The 24570-nt window shown below is 38.0% G+C and overlaps 1 protein-coding gene across 6 annotated transcripts; it reads right to left on the bottom strand.

Moving 5' to 3' along the window:
• Positions 1 to 16012: 16012 nt before the first annotated feature.
• Positions 16013 to 22519, bottom strand: LOC107630550 (benzoyl-CoA reductase subunit C, putative (DUF630 and DUF632)). 6 transcript variants are annotated; one of them, XM_021118953.2, is made up of 8 exons: positions 22219 to 22517; positions 21362 to 21447; positions 20852 to 21284; positions 20179 to 20718; positions 19772 to 19941; positions 18550 to 18773; positions 17693 to 18023; positions 16013 to 16666 (listed from the first exon to the last, which is right to left on the bottom strand). In XM_021118953.2, the coding sequence occupies exons 4-8, from the start codon at positions 20576 to 20578 to the stop codon at positions 16220 to 16222; spliced, it is 1572 nt and encodes a 523-aa protein (XP_020974612.1). In that variant the 5' UTR covers positions 20579 to 20718; positions 20852 to 21284; positions 21362 to 21447; positions 22219 to 22517; the 3' UTR covers positions 16013 to 16219. The 6 variants fall into 6 exon arrangements, with proteins under 6 accessions (XP_020974612.1, XP_016189207.1, XP_088366102.1 ...); XM_016333721.3 differs by having other exon boundaries at positions 20179 to 21284; XM_088509976.1 differs by lacking the exon at positions 21362 to 21447.
• Between the last annotated feature and the right edge of the window lie 2051 nt (positions 22520 to 24570).

The raw sequence follows: 24570 nt of genomic DNA, 5'->3' as shown, positions 1-24570 counted from the left end.
TTTTTATAAAAATAATCACGTTGTAAGTATAGTTTCTAAACCAACAGAGAATCCTTTCGTACAAAAATTTGATTGTCACAAGTAACAAAACCCAATAAAATTTATAACCGAAGTATTTAAACCTCGGGTCGTCTCTCAAGGAATTACAAGAAAGTATGATTTATTATTGGTTATGGAAAAAGTATATTTTGTTTTGGGTTTTTAAAATAAGGAACAAGTAATTTAAATGACAAGAAAAATAAATTAATAATTAGAAAATCTCTTGGCAAGGTATGAGAACTGGAAATCCTATCCTAGTTATCCTTATCAAGTGTGATGAGAATTGGATTTTGCTCCCACTTAGTTAACCCTTACTAAATAAAGGAAAGTCAAGTGAACTAATTAACTTGATTCCTCAAGTCCTAGTTAACTCCTATGGAAAGACTAGCTTTAGAGGGATCCAAATCAATCAGCAATCCCAATTTCCAATCAACTGCTGAGTTTGATAACTCAAGTGTAACCAATTACTCAACCAAAGCCAAAAGGGAAGAAAATCTACTTGAATGAAAATAAATTAGATTAATTAGAACCATCAATAACATAAATTAAAGAAAGCAATCATAAATCTGAAATACATCAATATGTATTAATTAAGAAAATCAATCCTAACATGGAGTTCATAAACCAAATTGAAAAGATAAATAACAATTAAAGTAATAGAATAAAAAAAGTAGAAAATAAATTAAAGGAACATTGAACCTATGATTGAAGAGAAGTAGCCTAATCATAATAGAAATCCTAAATCCTAATCCTAATCCTAAATTCTAAGAGAGAGGAGAGAGACTCTCTCTCTCTAAAAGCTACATCTAAACCTAAAATTATGTATATGAGAGTTGTGTTATGTTATCTATGAATGGATTGATTCTCCCACTTTATAGCCTCTAATCTGTGTTTTCTGCGCCGAAAACTGGGTCGGAAATAGCACAGAAATTGCTGGAAATGAAATCTGCCACGCTGGTTTTTCTGCAGAACGACGCGTCCGCGTGATTCACGAGTGTGCGTCATTTCTCTCTATGGCTACTATAACGAATTATATATCATTTCGAAGCCTCAGACGTTAGCTTTCCAATGCAACTGGAACCACTTAATTTGGACCTCTGTAGCTCAAGTTATTACCGTTTGAGTGCGAAGAGGTCAGGCTGGACAGCTTAGCAATTTCTTCAACTTCTTGTATTCCTTCCACTTTTGCATGCTTCCTTTCCATCCTCTAAGCTATTCCTGCCCTATAAACTCTGAAAACATTTAACACACATATCAAGGCATCGAATGGTAATAAGAGAGGATTAAAATTAGCTAAATTAAGACCAAAGAAACATGTTTTCAATCATAGCACAAGACGAGGAAGGAAAATATAAAACCATGCAATTAGTATGAATAAGTATGCAAAGGCTTGATAAAAATCACTCAATTGAGCACAAGATAAACCATAAAATAGTTGTTTATCAACCTCCCCACACTTAAATATTAGCATATCCTCATGCTAAGCTCAAGAGAAGCTATAAAGAAGTGAAGAGGAATGGTAAAATGTATGAAATGCAACCTATCTATATGAATGCAACTACATGCAAAATATTTCTACCTACTTGGTTAAAAGTAAACAAATCTTTTAAGAACAAATATGAACTAAATTTTGCTAATTCAAATCACAAAATAAAGTACAAGTAAACTTGCAGAAGAAAATAGCTCATGAAAGCCGGGAACAAAGAATCGAGCACCGAACCCTCACCGGAAGTGTATACACTCTAATCTCTCAGGTGTTTAAGGTTCGACTCTCTCGATTCTCTACTAACCTTGATTTCTAAGGCTTGCTTTTCTTATACCAATTAACAAAGAATTAATGCACAGATAAACAAATCAAGAGGTCTTTTAAGGGTTGTAATGGGGTTAGGGTCAAGGTAGGATTGTATTTGGCCAAGTGGACTAAAATCTGAATCCTTAATTAACTCAAACTTTTCCCACCTAACTTAAGACAATCCATGTAATTAAAATACAAAACCTAACTGTCCATTAACCATGTTTTCCACATATTCATGCATTCTAACTTTAGTACAACTCATATGCATTGCTACCAACATTTACTTTGGGGCATTTTGTCCCCTTTTTGTTATTTGCTCTTTTTTTTTTCCTTTAATTTTTTTCTTTTCTTTTTTTTTTATATATATGCCTATATTTTTTTCTTTTGTTTTTCTCAATGCATATGATTGAATTATTGAATGCATGAACATGTCCTAAACATTTCTTTCATATTTTCATAAAAATATATAACACCCAATTCTTAAACCAATGTTTCCAAACCCACTTTTTCCCACACTTAATTCATGAGCACTCTCACTAGTCTAAGCTAACCAAGTATTCAAATAAAGGATATTATTGTTTTCCGCTTAGAGTTAATGATGTGCTAAAGTAAAGAATAAAAGGGGTAAAATAGGCTCAACATTGGTTTGCAAAGGATAATGAAAAGGGTAAGGCCATATGGATATCTGACGAGAGAACTTTTGCGTGGTCTAGAAAATTGCGGATAAATCCTCATTGCAAGTATAGTTTCTAAACCTTCAAAAGTCCTTTCATACAAACGTTTGGGTGTCACAAGTAACAAACCCCTTAAAAATTGTTAACCGAGTATTCAAACATCGGGTCGTCTTTTCAAGGAACTGCGAGAAAGTATGTTCTTATTATCGGTTATAAAGGTTGTAATCGGGGTTTAGAAGGTGAGAAGCAAGTAATTTAAATGACGAGTGGATTAAATGGTAATTAAAAATAAATAATAACTGTAAAATAACTTTTGGCAAGATAAGGGAAATTAGAAGTCCAAATTAGTTATCTCTCTCAACTATAATGAAAGTTGAATCTAAACTCCACTTGGTCAACCTTTACCAGGGCAAAGGAAAGTCAAGGGACTAATTAAATTGACCTTTGAATCCTAATTATTTCCTAAGAAAAGGTTGGGATTATTTAAGCTCAACTCAATTAGCAAGATATCGATTATCAATTACGTTGAGTTTAATAACTGTTGAGTTACTGAATTCTTAACCAGGACCAAAAGGGAAAAAAAGTAAAATTGCTGAAATAATAAAAATGTCATTAGATGGGAGGCAATGATAACTTAAATCAAAGAGAACAATCATAAACTGAAAATACCTCAAATATCATTAATTCAAATAGAAATCTGTAACATGGAATAATTCATAATTTAAATTATAATAATCAATTCAAATATTGGAATCAAATAAATAAAAGTAAAACTGAAATAAAAGAACATTAAAACTTGGATCCAGAGTTACTCCCAAAACAAGAAGAAGTCCTAAATCCTAAGAGAGAGAGAGAATCTCTCTCTAAACTAAATCTAAATCATGAAAACTAGAAATTGGCGAGCTCTCCCTGAATGGATGCATTCCACCACTTTATAACCTCTGATCTATGCTTTCTGTACTTAGATCTGGGCCAAAAAGGGCTTCAGAAATCGCTAGGGGCGTATTCTATAAATTCTGATACGTGGCCTCTGTCACGCGTCCGCGTGGGTCACGCGGTCGCGTCATCTGGAGCTTTTCCTTTCCACGCGGTCGCGTCAGTCACGCGTCCGCGTCGTGGGTGTTCTACTCAAGGCGCGCGGTCGCGTCAGTCATGCGGCCGCGTCACTGCTTCTTTGCTTCTGGCATGCAATCGCGTCGTCCATGCGATCGCATGAATACCAGTTTCCTTAAAGCTCCGTTTTGCCTTCTCCTTCCATTTTTGTATGTTTCCTTTTTCATCCTTTAAGTCATTCAGCCTTAGGAAACCTGAAGCTACTCAACACACTAATCACGACATCGAATGGAAATAAAGGTAATAAAAATAATTAATTTTTAAAGCTTAGGAAACATGTTTTTCACAATATGACATAATAAGGAAGGGAAAGTAAAACCATGCAATTAATGTGAATAAGTAGGTGAAGAGTTGAATAAATCACTCTAATTAAGCACAAAAGAACTCATGAAATATGGGTTTATCAACCTCTCTACACTTAAACACTAGCATGTCCTCATGCTAAATCCAAGGTAAATAATTAAGGTTAAAGTGATGGAATGTTATGAAATGCAACCTATGCTAAATGCATCTACCTAATGAGTCATGCAATTCTAATTCATCCACTCATATATAAAGCCTACATGTAGTCAAATTATTTCACATTCTCAAGGAGATATATATACATATATAGCTAACCCTCAAATAATAAAGCACTTTTTTGCAAATGAGATGAGAGAAAAAAACTTGCAAGACAATCAGAGATAAATGTTAATGAGCTTTTGAACCCTCATGGATTTTGTGTTTTCTCTCTAATCACTCAGTGTTTATTGGGTTAATCACTCTATTCTTCTTTTTATTCTTCCTTTCTATAACCTTGTTTTTCGTCTAACCAATCAACAATTATAGAACATAGTCATACCAAAACTCATGAGGTCTTTAATTAAGGTTGTAATGGGGTCAAGGCAAAGGGTAAGGATATATGTATAAGGCTAAGTGAGCTAATAAGTGAATCCTTAATTAGACTAAGATCTCACCTAACATACATACTTAGTAAAACAATGCTTCTTTACCTATTCTCCCTATTTTCTCACTTTTGATGTCACATGCTCATGTTTCAATTCTTGTTTTTTGTCCCATATGCATTGCTTTTTATTTTTGCATTGGAGAGTTCTTTTTGTATCCCCTTATTTACAAGCTTGAAAACTAACTTTTTTTTGTTTGAATACACATGGTAATTTTAATTAATTTGAATTTTCATGAGCCTGCTTCCCAAAATTTTGAGTTGCTTTATTCTTTTTAATTTTTCTACCTTTTGTCTTTATCAACTATGTTCCCAATAAGTTTTCCACATTTTACTCTATTTATAATTTTCTATCTTAAGCTAACCAAGGATTCACTTGGGATTTTCTTTTATTTTTCTGCTTAAGGCTAGTAATTTGGCTAAAATAGAATAAGGGGGTTTTTTTAAAAAGCTCAAAGGGGGCTAACAAAGGCGATGTAAAAGGTAGGCTAATTTGGGGTAAGTGAGCTAAAATCAAATGATGGCCTCAATCATTATTTTGAGATGTACCTGATGTGTATTTTTGGAGAACGAATTCCAAACACACAAATCTAACCGGCAAGTGCACCGGGTCGCATCAAGTAATAATAACTCACGGGAGTGAGGTCGATCCCACAGGGATTGAAGGATTGAGCAATTTTAGCTTAGTGGTTGATTTAGTCAAGCGAATCAAGATTTGGTTGAGTGATTTGTGATTAACAGAATTTAAATTGCATGAAAATTAAAGGGAATGGGTAAATCGCATGAAAGTAAAGAGCAGAGAAGGTAAATGTGCTGAATCTTAAAGAACAAGAAATTAAATGGCAGAAACTTAGAACGCAAGAAATGTAAATTGCAGAATCTTAAAGTGCAAGAAATGTAAATGGCTTGAATTGTAAAGGGAATTGGGAATTGGATTTGCAGAAATAAATCAAGGAAAAGTAAAATTGCAACAAGCAGAGAAGTAAAGGAGGACTTGAATTGAACCGGATCTTAAAACAGAAATGTAAATGAGCTTGAAGCAGTAAACAGAAATTGAAAATGGGAAATCCGGATCTCAGGACCCAAGAGACTAGATAACCAAGTCTAGATCTCAAATGCCTTCCTAGATCCAACAAGAACAATTGCAAAGGAAATGTAAATTGCAGAGAAAGTAGATGAGAGAACAAGTAACAGAAACTGAAATTCAATTAAGCAGAAAATTAAACAAGATCCCAAGGGGAGATTGAAACAGAAGTTCTTCAATTCTCCACCCAAGATCCGAAGCAAGAAAATTAAAGAGTGCTGGGCAAGAACAAGGAAGAAGAGAGATCAATTCTCCTCCCCAATTCTCCTGAATTAAAACAACAATGCTAGAATGTAAAAGTGAGCTCCCAATCAAACCAGAAAAGAAAGCTCTATGAAAACTAAAAAGGGAAGCTTCCTCAAAAACTTAAATCCTATGCTATTTATACACTTTCTTCAAATGGTCTTCAAGCCTTCAATTGGGCCTTTGCTCTTGGTGGAATTAGGTTGATAGAGGCCTTGGTTGATTGCTCTTGGAGTTTGGAGAAGAACCGAATTGAACCGGGTTTGGAATCATGAAAGCTTGAGTAAAAGTTTGAGTAAAAGTTTGAGGCAAACTTTTACTCCAACTTTTCACATCAGCCACCCTCTTTTGCTGATACCAACGTTGGGGCAAAAGTTTGGGGTCTAACTTTTGCTCCAACGTTGGCCTCCCCTTGCACACTCATGGCGCCAACGTTAGCCAAAAAGTTAGAGGCTAACGTTGGCGCAAACTTTTGCTCTCCAGGGTGTGTTGTTCATGCGCCAACGTTTGCCAAAAAGTTAGGGGCTAACGTTGGCGCAAACTTTTGCTCTCCAGGGTGTTGATTTGTGATGCCAAAAGTTTGCCAAAAAGTTTAAGGCTAACTTTTGCTCCAGCTTTTTGTCCAAAAGTTTGCACAAAAGTTTGAGGCTAACTTTTGGTCCAGCTTTTTGCTCCATGGTTCATTTTCACTTATTCCAAAAGTTTGAGCTAAAGTTTGAGGCAAACTTTTGCTCAAACTTTTTGTCCTCTCTTCCTCCTAGCCATTCCTTCTTTCTTCAACCTTTCTCCAAGCTTTCTTCACCTATTATTAATCAACCAAACACATCAAAGCTATGCTCAAAATCATGAGATATTCATTCCTTCATAATATGTGACAATTATAGCATAAAACCTCATGAAATAGCATGAATTCATACATGGTTGATTAAATCAATGGAAGCATGAAAATCTACCCAATTGGCTTGCTTGTGGCTCAAGAAAGTGCATAATTCAATTGAAAACAAAAGAAAAAGGCTAATGAAACTAGGCTAAGATGACTTGTCATCAGTACCTATATTCTATAATCGAACATATAGACTATAACAAAGTAAAGAACACCAGAATAAGAAAGAAGGTTGGAACACACAGGAATAAAAATTATGGTTTGAATGTAACCATACAGTTAAGCTCAAAACTCACAGGCTATGTGTTCTCTAGCTGAAAAATCATTTATCACTTATGTACGTCATGCAGGTTTAGTTAAAAATTCTCATTATTCTCTTAAAAAGTAATTTAGGGTAGCCTTTGAAGTTTTAATGTTTCTCCTTGATGAAATGTTGTCAGTTTAACTACATCATGTAATGCTATATATACAAGGTTTTATGGATCAAAATCTATTATGTTCAAGTTCCTAGCTTACTCTTTTTTATATTTGTCAATTTAAACTAAGCTATAACTAAGCTGTCTTATGTAAAAAAGGTAAACTATACTAATTGATCCACTCATAAGTTAGAATTGCAAACTAAACTAAATAACTAAAATGAACTAAATAACTAAAATATGAGCAAAAAATGCAAAATGCAGAAAATAGAGTAAAATACACAAGTAGCAATGTATAAGTACTCAGAAAATAACAATAAAAGAAAAAGAGAAAAATACAGAAAAATATCCAAAATAAAAGAAAAAGTATGTAGTAGTTCACCAAAATAAACGCCAGAGATGGCGACCTCCCCACACTTAAAATGAAGCATCGTCCCTGATGCTCAATCAAGCCGGGTGTGAAGGAGTGTCATCACTGGGAGGGATGGTAGCTGGGGTCTCTGTGGCGGTGGTGGGCTGAGAGTCTGGCTGCTGTAGAGGGGATGCTGACTAGATCGGGATCTCAAGATCCGCAGCCTCAAGCTGATGTGGGGCCTCCTGCTGTGGTGTAGCGTGCTCTGTGCTTGCTTGCTGATGAGTCTCTGCCTGGGAATGAGGCTCCTCCTCGTGCTCATCCTCCTCTTCCTCTGATGGCTCTGATGGTGTGTCGGGCTCGGAGGGGATGTCGGCGCCCTGTCTGATCATCAGCTTTAGATGGGAATAGCGTCGCCTGCTGCGGCGCTCCAATCTCTCATACCGGCGCCTGTTACGGCACTCCATCTGATCAAGCTGGCGGAATAGACGGTGCACGAGGCGATAAACTGGCTCAGAGGCGGGTGGAGGTGCAGTGGTGGCAGCAGGGGCAGCTGGGGCAGCTGTGGATGAAGAGGTTCCAGCAGACGGAGGGGCTGTCTCATCAGTAGCAGTGACAGATGGTGGTCTGTGGCCCAAAGCAAGGAAGTTCCTACTGTGAGGGATGATCTTCCTGCAGTCCGCTGCTGGTGGTCACTCATCGGCATCCTCCCAAGGCACATCAGCCTGACGGCCTAGCCGTGTAACCAGATAAGGAAAGGGGAGGGTGCCTCGGACGTGGACCCTGGCCATATAATGCCGGATAAAACGAGGCAAGTACAGGTCCTTACCCTCCAGCAGACACCAGAGGAGGGTGATCATGGCAACCGGGATCTCAGTCTCATGAGTACTCGGCATCACATAATTGATCAAGATCTGATGCCATAGCTGAGCCTCATTATTCAAGTACACTCTCTTGATCCCTCTAGGCATAGTGGTGTCCTGACCCATCTCCCAAGGAACAGCAGGGTCGAGAGCTATCCGTGCCTTCACAGTATCCCAATCAAATCGCATCTGGCCCATGTCCTCCTCAGCCTGTGCATAACCACTCTGTCAGTGGTCTCTCCAGAAAGAACCAGCCCCGTTGCTTGATTTGCTCAGTGGTGTATTGCTGGAGGGCTTCTGGAATCTTCAAGGTACATTCCAGGTATAGATTTATGGAGTTTGCAAAAGTCGGGTACTTCAGCTCACAGTACCGGTTTGCAAATTTTATAGGATCAGTCGAAGGGAGCAGCTGGTCAGCTTTTTTCTACTGTGTGAAGTTCTTCTCCCGCCATGAGGAATCGTGCATTAGAGCAATGATGGACTGGGAGGAATCTCTGCTCTTGCGCTTGCCAGTAGCCTTGCCTTTGCCTTTCCTTTGTGAGGCAGACATCCTGAAAAACAGAAAACCAAGAAATGGATAAAATAGGAAAGCAAATAGGCAATTTAAACAAAGGAAACTCAAAGCGGTAAGGGAGAAATAGAATAAGGAAAATGAGTAATTGAAATGTGATTGAATTAATATTAAATGGAAAGAAAAAAAATCAATATGCCATAGTGAGAATGTTAGAGGAAGTGAAAGTAATCAGAAAAGAGATCAAGAGGGTTAGTATGGTAAAAAGAAATTAGTAAATTAAAATTAGTGAGTTAGGAAAGTAAGTGGCATAGAAAATATTCCATATAACAATGATTCACAGATAAGAATAGAAGTACTCATAATCGAATAAAGAAAACAGGGTGATGCTGATTCGAATAGAAATAAAGAAATCAGAAATTGGAATCAGTGAATCACAAATGCAGGTTATGAACCAGGAAATCAAAGAGGATAAGAAAATGGCCCTAGCATTCATGAAATGGTTTGGGGGGAGCAGAGTAAAACAGAGTTGCAAAACCAAAACAAGAATGAAAACAATTTTCAAAAAAAAAAAAAAATTGGGCAGCATTCCGGCTAAAATTGGATTGTCCCGGAAAATAAACAGCAATCATATCAGTTCATATGAATTAAAAAAATCAAGATGCATGTACATAGATATAAAATAAACATAAAAACTCAATGTAAACAGCAGCAACATACAAGAAAGCAGCATATGAATCATGATTATAGCAGCAACAGATTTGCACATAGGATAAAACAGAAGTAAGAACAGTGCAAGTAAACAGACCTAGATCCACTAACCACAGCCTAAGCTACCTAACAACCTAAAAATCCACTACAACATGCAAGTCTAGCTATCCTAATCATGAACATAAACGGAATAAAAAATACAGAAAAGTGACGGACGGATAAAAAGGGTTGCGTGTTGCGGAACCTGGTAAGCGGAAGGGGTGGAACAGGGAAGAAGGTGGCTGCGGTGGCGTCCGGCGCGGTGGTGGTGCACGGCGTCGCGGTGGCGGCTGAGGGGGCAGTGGCGGAGGGAGGTATTAGAGTTAGTGAGAGAGGGAGAGGATAGGGGAAGGGAGGGTGGTGGTTGTTGCTGGCCGAAGGGGGCGGGTGGCGGAGAGGGGGGGCGCGGCTGGATGGCCGGCGGTGGCTGGGCGGTGCTCGCGAAGGTGGCTGTGGTGGAGAGGGAAGGAGAGAGGAAGAAGGAAGAAAAGAGAAGGGGAGGGGATGGTACGGTGGCGGCGTCTGGGCGGCGGCGGCGTTGGGGTGGTGGCGTGGTGGCTGGCCGGCGGTGGCTGGGGCAAGAGGAACAGAGAAGGAGAAGAGGGTTGGGGGTGAAGGGGGGGCTGCACGACTAATAGGGTTCGCGGGGCTGGGGGGTTATATTTTCGAATCCACGCGGCCGCGTGGGGCACGCGGTCGCGTGGTTGGGGTGAAAATGGGGGAGACGCGATCGCGTGGGGTGCGCGATCGGATGAGAGGGGGAAAAGAGGGGTGACGCGATCGCATGGGTTGCGCGATCGCGTCGCTGGAATTCGTGCTAAACGCACGACTCCAGCGCCGTTTCAGCGCAACTCTCTGTCTCTTTTTGGGGTGATATGCAATCCATGCGACACGATCGCGTCGCTCACGCGGTCGCGTGGGATTGGTATTGGGTAAGCGACGCGATCGCATGGGGCATGCGATCGCGTGGGCCAATTTGTGCGAAACGCACAAGAGCCGCACGATTCCAGCCCAACTTTTTGTTCGTTGGATCCTTACGCCGATATATATATCACGCGGCCACGTGGGTCACGCGGTCGCATGGGTGGTGTTTTTCGCGATATGATGCGATCGCATGGGGCATGCGGTCGCGTCGTGCAACCCCTTTTTTTTTAACTGAAAAATGCAGGATGCAGTGATTAACATGAATGCTATGCATGATTCCAGGTTAATGTTAAAATAAAAAAAAGGGTAAATTGAAAACAATAGACAAGAAATAGATTGAGAAAGAAGCGACCATACCATGGTGGGTTGTCTCCCACCTAGCACTTTTAGTTAAAGTCCTTAAGTTGGACATTGGAAGAGTATCCTGTTATGGTGGCTTATGTTTAAATTCGTCCAGTTTGGATCAAGGTTAGGATACCTTGCTTGTAACGGTTGAAGTACGATATCCGGAGCTCCTTGCTCATGCAAAGTGATCCGGCGTGGCTCCGCCATGTGTGGCTCACCTGTAGGATGCAAAGATGTATCAGTAGTGCCAACAGAAGAATAGGAAGTAGCGGACTCCAAGTCACTCTCGGTGACGTCTAGTGATTCGGTGTTTTCCTCAAGAGAGGCCGAAGTACTAGGCGTGTAGTCCAATCGCCTTCTAGCTTGCCGAGTGTGTAATAAAGTTCTTTCAATCTCAGGATCAAAGTTGGCTAAGCTAGAATTCGGTTGAGACCGAGTCATCAAACTTGAAAGTCATAGTACAAATGCAAAAGAATTTTAAACTATAGCTAAGTATTGAAAGAGCAAAATATCTACAATATTCACATATTCACATAACCAATATCAAGGCATATGTTGCAACCATTCCCCGGCAACGACGCCAAAAATTTAACGAACGCCCCAGCGGTGTATTGGTAGATTTCTCTTTAATAACACCTCGTTGTGAGTATAGTTCTACCAACAACAATCCTCGGGGGGTCAAATTTAGAAAAGGGATTTGGTTGTCACAAGTTCAACCCCAATAGAAATAACCGAAGTATTCAAACCTCGGGTCGTCTCACAAGGAATGGGCAAACATGTACTTCGACATTGGTTAGAAATCCGGGGTTGTGAGTTATGAGCATGAAAATAAATGGAAATCTTAACAAGCAAGTAATCTTAAATTGCAATAAACTAATTCAACCACCTAAGTAAAACTTGAGCAATTCCAATGAACAAGAAATATTCTATTTAATTCTACTTAAACCAAACAAGTAACTATAACTAAGGCAATTGAAATTGGAAATTGGGTTCAAATATGAATGATAAAAACAACTCTTGACTAGGCATGGGAATTGGGCTCACAATCCTTGTCCAACAACTATATCTTGACAATTATGAGGAACCAAGCTCATTAAGTCTACCCCCAAAGTCTTAAGTATGTGATATCTACCCCTAGACTTGAGGTATGTCAAATGGCTTTGGCCGCATCAACCCATAAGTCCCAACCTACCTACTAATTAAATTAGTAGTGGGTTGGCGTCAATGAGTATCAAATTGACCACCAAGGGCTCCGAAATCATCAGATCTATTAGACCCAATGACTCAAGTTTACCCAATTCCCTTGACCTAGGCCAAGAGTGGAAAAGACTACTCCATAATCAAAGTAAACAATTCATCAAACACTTGGTAAGCATTAATAAAAGAGATGTTCAAAATAGCAATTAAATTGAATTCCACAAATACCCACTAACAATTATCAACATACAATCAAGTAATCAACAAGATTAAACATAAAAATCATCAATGTAACATCAACAAGTCAAGATTCACAACATTCATGAAATGGGTATAAGATGACAATTGACAAGAATCATAAAACTATCACTAAATGTAAGCAAGATTGTAACAAGGAATTCAAATTTAACAATTAAAACTGCAATTAACAAAATCCAATTCACAAATCAACAAGAGAAGATCAAAATGGAAACTAGATCTAGAGAGGAACAAGGGTTTCTCTCTCTAGAATAACCAAAGAACCAAAAACTAGCTAAAAATTGTGTCCTAGTGTGAAATTGAGTCATCTCTCCTTTTCCCCTAACATCCTTGGGTCTTTTCCATGCAGAAACAGCTTGAAATTGGGCCTCCTTGGCCTCAGAAATCGCCAGGCACGACTTCTCTTAATGAGGTCACGTGCAGCTTCCCACGCATGTGCGCCAAGTGCGCGCGCGCGCCGATTGCTTTCATGATCCACGCGTGCGCGCCAGTTGCGCGTGCGCGTTAATAGGAATCTTCCAATCTGCGCGGATGCGTCCATCCTTTCGCGCCGCTTCCAGCCAATCCCATCCACGCGTGCGCGTGGAGTGCGCAGACGCGCCGATACTGCTGCTCCCAAGACTTCAATTCTTCATGTTCCTCCCTTTTTGTACATGCTTTCTCCCTCTCTTCTAAGTCATTCCTACCCTATAATTCCTGAAATTACTCAACAAAAACATCACGGCATCGAATGGCAATAGAAGAGGATTAAAATATGGCAATTTCAAGGCAAAATAAGCATGTTTTTCATCATAGAGTAATATTGGAAAGTGAACACAAAACCATGCATTTCTTGTGAATAAGTGTGAGAAATATTGATAAAATTCCCCAAAATAGGCGCAAGATAAACCACGAAATCGGGGTTTATCAGCCTGACTTCTCATTGTCGGCCTACTATCTTCACATCATGGACCACCTCATGGACTTGGTTATCGTCTTTATCCCGGATCAATGACACAATGCAGTTCATCTTCTCTCAAAATTCACGCTACACCTTCTGAAAAATGTCATTGGCATATTCGGATTGAAACTACACTTCAATCTCGCTGTTGGAGCAACATGGCACAACCTTATTCAGAGAGTTAAAATCCTTTGTGGCCTCCTTTTCCACCCAAGACATTAGAGCATTGTTGTACTGACTTACGGCCAAGGTTGTCTGCGAATTCAGATACTTGTCAAACAAAAAATGGACGCTCTCGTTTCTCTGAGTGGATGATATTCCAGCCCAGAAGTCACCCTTCAGATACACTAGAACCCAGTATCTGTAATCATTCCACATCCCTTGCAACCATTCGTTATCCTCGAGACAGTAGGCATTCACAAAACCAGTCCAATTGTCTTCAAACTCCTCTATAGTCAAAATTTGGTAGAGGACTTCACTCAAGAAGTATAGATTGCCCGTGATGGTTATCTCTGATAAAGGCAGCAAACAGCTTGTCGTACTTGTTTGTTAGGTATGTCGTATCAAAGCTAACAACATTCCCAAAGTACTCGTACAAGGCAATACTCTGAGGATCAGCAAAAAATATCCAAATAATTCGACATTCCTCATCGTAATCACCGTCATAGTAAAAATGGTTGTCTCGCTCCTTTATCTATCTAAAATAGTCTATCACCGCTTTACCATCACCTCCTTTCCTAATTGACCTCATATCCAAATCAATAAAATTTCTCACATCTTTTTCCCCAAAACAAAGGCTATCAGGCCCGCCGGCATGGTTAAGCAGCTTTTGAAATATCTTAAATACTCGAATGCCGACTTGAGAATCAATTTGGCAAGTTCATTTAACCTGCATAGAAATAACCTTATTTCTCCTCAATATGCTAGAATTAGTGCAATTCAGATCGTGACAGTGTTCGAGTTTAACTACCCTAATAATCCAACTACCGCCGACATCGGAAGAGGCAATCATCCTGGCTTTACACCCTGTAGGTCCTTTTGGATAGGTCTTCCTCGTTTCATCAACCTTTGATTCGGCTTTGCCCTCCCGGTTGCAGACAAGCATAACATGGTATACAACCTTATCGGCATTCTTTTTCGAATTCCTATTCCTCCAGTCAAAACCAACTCTTCTTGGGTAGGTGTCGTAGAATTCGATTATTGCATCCAGAGATTCAAATTCCATCCCAACAATGGGAACATCATCACCAGTCTCTGACTCCATGACGGAACCTCAATTGATAACACACTTCCGAAAGTTCCCTGGAAGAAACTCACAAAGGAGTCGACAAAGTTAATATCTAACAACAAATGCTTAAACCAACAACACAAATAAAATCAACGGAAACATATGGAATCAAATAAATGCATTAAATGCAATCAATAGAATTTAAGTTGAAAACCAAAAGACTACTTTGCAAAACAACGATGTTTTGGTTCAGGTAATAACCGGAAAACTCTGCCTCCAAACTAACTAATGATTAATAACTAACAAAAACATTTCAAAGTCACTATATTGGTTGCAACTATCCTAAGCAATTTTCACAAGCCATTTCTTAATTTGTTTAATTCAATATTGAAACTAAAAAAAAAGTCTAATCTCAACACGGGCCGTGTGACATCAGTCTGATTCTCACACGGGCTATATCACAGTCCTCTCCCGTTTGATCTCTCACACAGGGCGTGTTATAGCCCTCTAATTTATCACATGGGCCGTGTGACAGCCATCACCATCTGTCTCAAAGCGAGCTACTTTATCACCTGGGTCGTGAGATAGCCATCTGATCTCTCGCACGGACGTGTTAAAGCGAGACGCTTTCTAACATGGATCGTATGACAACCATCTAACCTCTAGCATAGGCATGTCAAAGAAAACTGGTTTCTCACACGGCATTGTGAAAGCCCACGGAACCCCCGGGTGTCCAGTCCAACGAAATTAACATCAAACATGAATTACGAATTAAATTGATGAAATCCTAAATCAAACACGAATTTAATGGATGAAAGCCAAAATTTGGCTGGGTAAAACTGCCCTATATTTCCCCCACCAGGCTCCGTTAACAATCAAACTGAAACTCTGAAATCGTCAAAATCACAAGTATTGATATAATCATCCAATCAAATCTCAAATCTAAAAAATTGAGTTCAGCTAGGTAAAACAACAAGTAGCATAAAGTAGTAGAGGCTTAAAGACTACATACCTCAAACACAGTAACGTAATCGCCAGGGGAGTCAACTATCAGACCCCGATTTTGTTGTGGCGCTGCAATTTTGTTGTGACGCCGCGATTTTGTTGTGGGGTTGAAGAGGATAAACAGTGCACTGGCTGGGATTTTCGTAGAAAAGGAAAAAAGAGGGTATATTCTTTGGCGACAAATCAAACAAACGGAATTTAAGTTTTGGGGGAAAACGAGTTTTGGGGGAAATAACTATGTAGTATTCCGTTGGTGAAATAACATGGCTCTTTTGGATATTACTTCCATTTTAAACTTTTAAAAGGGTTTCCAGAGGGTATATTGTACACTGTAGGCATCTAAAATTGGATGAAATGCGAAACTTTCAAATTCATCTATTGAATTTCAAATTCATATATTGAATTCGCTTGGACCGAATATGGAAGTGCGAGTCAAAATCCAACGTTCCTTAGAGAAATTAAACCTCCTCTTCTCATTTGATTTTATCACATTTGATTTCAGTATACATACATTTCTCCTTTTCAATTTTCTTTCAGTCTACATATCCTCAAGAATGACAACACTATATACATCACCAAAGTATATTTTCAGCTCATAATCAATCTGAAGCATAGACTAACTCTTCTCATAGCATCACATCAAAAGAAATTACTCATCAGTTCTGTGATGCAGTAGTATCAGTGGATTCTACTTGTTCGACAGGGTTCTGGATACCCTCAATAGCCTCGGCCGAAGCATTCGAAAATTCCATCAGTGACTGGAAAAGTTGGGGAAGTCTAGTTTTGAGGTGATTTAGAGTCATGGTCCTACTACACTGGACAGCACCCATGTAAGTTGCTGTCATACGATCTACTTCCTTCTTCAGGGCTTCTGTTTTGTTTCTTTTAAGCGATAACGGGTGCATGGGGCTCATATTAACAGGTATATCTTCATTTTCAAAGGTGTACTTGAATTTTTCCTCCATCTCGCTCAGGGACTCCGAGCATCTTCGCCACCGCATTTTGAGTTTGTTCAACCGCTTCAGAATGTTATCTTCCTGCGCCTGCTGGTCAATTATTGAATGGATAGATGACAATAGGCCCTTTATTGCATCAGAGGCATCCTGTAACCGCAGTGCCAGAAAAATTATAAACCTGACTGCTGATATACAAAGAACAAATCCACCTGCATTATGAAATACTCTACACCTAATGAGGAAAGTAAAACATGTTTTTTCTTGCAGCGGTAAGAAGTGTTCATTCAGAATAAGTCATGTTGGTAAATTTGTGGTAGGCTTAGAAACTCATGATCATGGAGATATATACACACCAAAATTTAGTAACGGAAAAAAAAATGCAAAGAGTATGTCTTTTCAGGTTTGTTCTGTAAGATCAAGAACCGTTAAAAGTTTCCTTTTTTTTCCCCAGCATTATGATATATAAATATGCTGATAAAACTAGATGATAGGTAGGTACGTAGAGATCTTAGTGATGGGGTAAGTGGAAAATAGTGACAACGCTAGGGTAAACACTGATTGTAATTGTGTGCTAGCGTTAGTCATAATAAGGAATGGCACAGTCGTCCTAGTCACATAGAATGATGATGTAGTCATGTAGATGACATGGATCGGGCTCATTTCCACTCGGTGGAAAAGGTTATGAGACCATGTGCAGAGGTGACGGTTTAGATTGGTCCCAAAACGTTTAAGACTTTCGTTAGTCTGAAAAAGGTTTGATAAAGGTACAAAAGAAATGTTTATAAATTTACGAGAGACTTACTAAATTTGATCATACTTTACAGTACACAAGTAAAGCCTTGTATGATAGTTGAACTCTCTAAGATAACTTGAGTTTACAACGGAAGGTTACTTGACTATGTTACTTAGCTTACTATAAAACTTGGATTTGACAAACTTGAATAGAATTGGGAAACTTTTCATTCTGCGTGCAAGTTGAAAAGCTGGAAGCCAAGAACAAGAGTAGGTCGCGTGCGCTAGTTTTAGTTACTTTCAACTAAACTGACTAAAAGACAAAAAGAAAATCCAGAGCTATGCCTTGATAGTCCCTTCTTAGAAGCGTCTACTGAAATAATTAATAAAAAAATCGAGGAAAAAGAAACAAACTGACATCAAATTTTGGTAAGAAAGTACCTTGTTAGGTAGTCTGTCAAGGCCAAGTTCCCACTGTTGACAAATGGAATGAATCAATGAGGAATTATCACTAGATTCATGGCCATCCCAGAGGCATTTGGTAAGCTGAATCCACCTACAGAGGGTCCTTACGTACTCGCGTTGAGATTTCACAAGCTTGCAAAAGCTAGAGTACCAGTAAGAGGCTTCTGTCTGAAACTGAATGGTAGCCCGGTGATGATCTTCGGTGTTTTGTAATACGTTTTGATTATCGCTGAGGTTACTCAGCTGCTGACAAATGAGTGTTTGGGCCTGATGACACTTATTCATTGTCCTCCACATTTTTATCAACCTGCAAGGTTTTAGAGAGAAACCCATGGTATGATTCAGATATATTTACAATATTCAATCATGTTCATCATCTGTCAACTGAATCACTCTATTTTTGCAACATTCAAGAGAGAATGACATTAAGTATCATTCTTTATCAGGCAAATTCAACATGCAATTCCTCTCGGAAAAAATCACATCTCTTCTTTTCAGCTCTCTTCCCCCTTCTCTTTTATAAAAAAGCAGCCACTGCCTCATTATTATTGATGCTATTATAGCATAAGTAACAAGCAATGTGGATTCTAAAACATCATGTTTAAGACGAAATATGCAACTGCATTGATGACAACCAATGCAAGATCCATAACATAATTGTAATGGCAAAACATCATTATAAATGCAACTGAACGAGATGAACAACCACCCAATTTCTTGACATATTTCCTAGAATATAAGATAAAAACTATTGAAAAAATCAGAATTATGCTAATTGCTAAGAAATGATTAAGTTGGAGAAAGTGTAGTGTATCCAATTTACAGAGATATACCCTGCAGTTAATGCACCCAGCTGGGGTAACAGCTCCTCGTCTATAAGGTACAAAATTGATGAAGTTGTTTCGGTGATCAATTGTCGCAGATCCAATAAATGAGAGTTCAGGTTCTCAACATTTGATCTAGTTTTGTCAGTCTTCATCCAATCAATGTTCTCATTCTCTTGCTTTTGCAATAATAAAGACTTCCTCTCGAACTCCAGTTTGACGATTACTTCTTCCTACAGGACACATTTTAAACAATGTGAAAAGAAAGACATTCATGCCTAACGATTTCAAATCCAAAAACAAGGTTTAGTGTTAAATTTAGAGGTCAAATATAATGAAATTTATAATTGAAGTGTAATACATTGTAGTTGAAGTATATCAACCCAACCTATGAGTTGGTTGCTGAGTGGTATGTAAATTAGTCCCTGTAGATGGGGACAATAATCCAATTCCTGATTTTTTAAATGGGGAGTAATTATAAATCTTCCATACCCACTCAATTTTTTTCAATTCAAAAAAGAATATATCAAAAAAAGAAAAGAAAAGAAGACCTCAACTTTCAATATTATTTTTATGTTTTACTCTTCAATAATTAAGTCACTAAATCAATGGATGGCACTATGATCTATTCTAATAAAATGTCCAACTCCAAATATTTCCTCCATCAATAAAGCCATAATAGTTTCTACTACCTCCATGATTACTAAAACATAAAGAAGCATGTCTAGTCATAAGTATGAAGCAGACAAAACAGATCTTTCTGCAATATTTCCAACATACTTGGAATTGGGACAGCAATAAAGGGATAGTAGTAAACCAGTCATTTCATTGGATATGCTAGCAACTAAGACATCATAAGATTTTTCAGTCATGCAGGATAAAGCTGGAATATATGGAATTTTTCGCTATCATGTCACCCTTCTACTTTTCAAGGAAGAGATAGTTCTGGAATAATGTGCCTTGAATTTTAGTACTTAAAAAAAAAAAACTCTCTAGATAACTTTTGCCTTAAACGAGAGTCTACCTCAAGAGCAACTCTATAATATCTTTCAAACAACAACAATAAAGCCATATCCCACTAGATGAGGTTGACTACATGAATCCCATTGAAAACACAACTTTGCTTCACATTTGCACTAAACAGGGAGTTTCTTTTTCTTTAGAACGTAAAAAGAAAGAAAATAAAAGGAAGTAAGTTGAATAGCTGATTGGTTATAGTATCTTGGCTTACCTTTACTGCCTTGAAAAGTTTCTTCTCTGCAGCATGTAACTTTTTAAGGGTGGCACAATGAGCCCCAGGCTTGCATGGTTCGCTAGGACCAAAAGACTCAGCAGCATCTCTGGCTCGATATCTACTCCGTGACAATATACTGAAGACCTTTGCAGAATTGCCTCTCTTCCCTACAAATACATGATGTCAAAAATAAACATGTGAGTGATAAATCCGATCGCCAGAATACACAGGAATTAATCACTTAATCACAATCGGCATGTTATCAATAACTTGTATTCAATGACATGCCGATTGTCCTACATATTCTACTACAATTGTTTCCCACTTAAGTTTTCATGTTATTTACTTATGGGATTAAGCCCTTATCCGTTGTTCTTCTACAGCAAATGAAATTGTAGCCTTACCATCTAGATGCCCAGAATTAGACCGCAGAAGAGTATCTCCTCCACTGACATCAATAAGAATAGCAATTTCCTTTACACAAGCTGATGCTTTCAGGAAAAACTCATCTAACTCTGTACCTATTGCCTCCAATGTTTTCTCCCTTCTAGTTCTCTTGACCTCAACGACAGGCATATCTGTACCATCCTTTCCAAACAAGCTTCTGGTGGAGGTATTATCATCAACTGGCTGCTTTCCACTACGTGATCTTACACCACTCGGAACAACTTCTGGTTCCGGGTCTTCATCCTCAAATTCTGTTTTGGTTTCTTCCCAGTTCTCGTCCTCTGCTGATTCCACTATTTCAAAGTTTTGAACTTCGGTCGAAAATATCCAGGACCCCATACCTGCATCATTTTGCATTGGAGGAACATTGTTGCAAACATCCTCAGAGGTCACCTCTTGGGGATCATGTGGTGTAGCTTCGTCAGCGACAAGCGGAGGCAGTGGTGGTGGTGGTCGCACCGGGGAAGTAGGGAGATGAGTGCGAGGAGAAGGCGGCCCTGCAACACCATTATAGGTACTATCAAATTCTAAAATCTCAGATTCTGTGAACTGCCGGAGGGTGCCGCCAGTGTTCCTCAATGCTTTCAAATATGCTAAAAGGGAATCAGAAAACTCCCCTCTAATACTCACTAGCTGCTTTATTAGTTTCTTCCTCTCTTTGCAGATGCCAACCTTCTCATCCTCATCAAAACTTGACAAAATACAACCCATGTTACAAAGATAATTGCTTAGCTAATTACACCTTTCACAGCTGAATATCAGAGAATCCAATCAACAATGCTACACTAATTTTGCAAAATAATCAAGAATAGCCAGTAGGACTTTCTCCATTCGTCTTAACTCTAACTTCATCCAAATTTCACAAGAAAACAAACACCTTCCTTTCAACAACTTAATTATGAACCTCACAAATCATAAATCTTTCAACATAAAACCTCCAGCTTTATTATGCAGCGATCTTTTGTGATGCCAAGAGCTCAGGTACTTTGCTTTGTTAACGGATTCTGGTAACTCAATAATCTTTGCAACCACCAATTTTTCGACAACTAGAAATTCTCCTCACCTACAAAAAGCAAAAAATTACATGAATCACAAAGAACAAATAAAGACAGAGTACTAAGTCAGCAATTGCAATCTTACCAAAAACACTAAAAACACGAACTAACTCAAATCCAGCTTCATCAGTTTTTCCAATATATTTCTTGCTTGAGTAAATAGCCCATAATCTGGAAAATAGTATGTTTGTTACACTAATCAAAAACCTCGAAATGGAGAAGAAGAAACCCATTCCCATGATCAAACCAAACAGGGTACTAAGCTATAACAAAAGAAGCAGCTGCAAACATAAATTTCGAGATCCCGGCAGAAATTCAAAATGGTATCAGAATTCTGTGACAGAGACCCTAAAAGCGTTGAGAGAGAGAGAGATAGAGAGGAAAACAGTTATTCTGACTTAGAACTAAGCTGTCTGAGACAAACCACTGTTTCACTCAGCATAAACAATTCTTCTGCAACACGTTCAAATGGATTCTCCCAAGTTCAGTAAGAGTTTCTACGCATTAGGAGCATATTTGAAAATATAGAGAGACTGAGAGAGAGGGAGTGGACGAAAATATATAACCAAAATTGTACTCAGCATTCAAAAAACATCATTCTACAATGCAAACTCAACACTGATTCACCCCTTGCAACCATATTTGTTCGTTGTGCAAAATGTGAAAACATAAAGGGGGAATATCCACATTTAAAATAACAATTAATAATAAAAAGAAGCATTCAATAGAATTAGAAACCCCACTCGTTGTTGCTTTACTAAACAAAATTACAACACCCCCCCCCCCCCCCCCGGGGGGCCTTTTTTTCTCTCTTCCCTTCTTGAAAGCCGGAAGCAGGAGAAGAAGGATCCAAAGAAGAAGAGAATGCACTAGGCATTGGCAACAACAATGTTATAATAGTATTATTTAGAAGGAAAGTGGTAGAAAGGGAGACACCCTTACCAGAGCATGCAGCAGCACATGGTTCAACAACAAGATTAGAGATTAATTAGTTGTTATTAGCATCGTAGTGCGTGTATGGGCGCGCGCGTGTGGTCTTTGAGCATATCATGTGGCTTAACAGCACAAGCACAAGGTACTTGAGATTTGAGAGAGCATGAATAGTGCACCGGACACCGGTATTTTATCAGTAGTGATGATAAATTGTTAACTTATATAAAAGTTTTCATAAACAATGATTTGAAAAGTTTAATTTTTCTCATTAATGTGATCAACGTAAAAATATTGTTATGTTTGTTCACAAAAACGTTATGTAATAAGAGAGAGGTATATATATAATTTTAAACTGACAAGTGACAACACACTAAAATTAATTTCATATTTTAAATACTAAATTAATTTTATATCTATCTAATTTTGTCAACAAAATATTAAATATAAAATATTTCTGTTACTTTTTCTATCTCATCCTTCTCGAAAGTCTTACTCTTTTTTTCTCTCTGTTTTCCCCTTACAAGATTAAATGAAATATTCATTTATGCCCTTTGCTTCTCTAAGTATTTTAAAAGATTAGTCTCATCATTCCTCTCAAGAAAGGAAAATTCCTAAATACACATTATTATTATTATTATTATTATTATTATTATTATTATTATTATTCAATCAATCATTCATTCATTCATAGGCACATTCAATCATAGGCATGGGGATGCATGGATGCTTCTCGATAAACTTCTTCTAAACTTTTAACATGCATTTTAATTTAATTTTATGGCAGAATTGTTTATTAGGTGAATTATTGAATGAATCTCCTAAAATTCTTTAAACACTTTATTAAAGCTTTGTCTGACAGATAATCTGAAATCAAAGACTTATCTGTATTTGGACATTGATTTGGCAATGTTAACATTGTTCTTTTGAAGTGGAATTCCGACAGAGAACGGGTGTAAAGTTATATATACCTTAAAGTTTAAGATACATCTAAAGTTTTATCATTAGTCATTAGCCTCCTTAGTTTATTTGCATGATGGACATTGCACTTTATCTTTTGGTAAACTTTTTAGGATTAAGATAGCATTGCTTGTCACACGGGAATGCAAATGTATGACTTAAAAGGTTTAATATCCTTCACGACAACTCGATGGCTGCTTGTGATTATTGTCTTTCAATTGACTACTAAATATTGAACATTATCGCCATACCAAATTTTCTTGCATCTTTTGTTTCATTTTTCATCAAGAATTGAATTGTTGGAGTTTTTTTTTTTTTCAAAGCAGCTACTTCAATCAAGCTGCCAAAAATGTCTTTCTGCAAAAACATTAGAAAGACATTTTAAAAATGTTGGCTAAAGAAAAATAGAATCACTAAGCAAACTAGAAGATTTTTAAAAATAATTAATTATTAATTTGATATCCAAAAGATCCAAACGTTGATAAAAAAAATTCCTAAAAAAGGTTGTTGACAAAATAATCCCTGAGTAATTTGAAATTTAGCGGTGGTTAATGCAGCGAAATATATTGATGTTGCTATGCTATCAAAATTTAGCGACAGCTTGACCAAATTTTTGCAAACATAAAATTTAGCATCGGAAAAAATCTGTGTTGCCAAACCGGCCTATTGCGTTTAGCGGCAGTTTTTTTTTTTAACCGCCGCAAAATTACATAGCCCTTATGCATAATTTGTATGTTGTTTCTTTTTAAAAAATCAATGGAATATAATCTGAATAAGTTCACATGCAAATTGTAGCGACCCAATTTTCAGCAAATCCGGATCACTGCCAGTTATCAGGTGCTACTTCTCAGTAACCCTATAAAACTCTAAATCCTTTAATATTTAATACATATGAGTCTATCGCACTAGCGAAATTGCATATGTTAGTCAGGTTTATACTCTTATTTTATTTGTTTTAAAGTTAGACTCAGGCTTCACCATAAATACACCATATAGATCATGATATAAAACAGTTAATATAGCATTGGCAAAAACAAATGGCATATAATTCATAGATTTAAATAAAACGTCATTCACATATATATACATAAATATATACAGACTAGCAACTCCCCAGATACCTAGTCCATGCAGCAAACCCTTAAACTAGTACCCGGTCTAACCAAAGAAAATATCAAGTCCTATCCCTCAAAAGGCTACAAAAGTGAAGGATAACAGAGTCTAACAAACAAGAACTATCTACCCTACAATCATTCCACTGTCGAGGCACAAGTTTGCAGACTTCATCTCAGGACTAGTCTCGAGCATTACTCGCAATATCACCTGTAAGGGTCCTGAAACACACGCTCCTTTGGTACCTTTATGAATATAACTCCAGTAGCGGCGATCAAGTCGGAATCCTCC

The sequence above is a fragment of the Arachis ipaensis genome, chromosome B3 (assembly GCF_059453495.1).
Source record: "Arachis ipaensis isolate K30076 ecotype BB chromosome B3, ASM5945349v1, whole genome shotgun sequence".
In the NCBI taxonomy this organism is placed as follows: Eukaryota; Viridiplantae; Streptophyta; class Magnoliopsida; order Fabales; family Fabaceae; genus Arachis; species Arachis ipaensis.
This window is presented reverse-complemented; position numbering and strand designations above follow the sequence as displayed.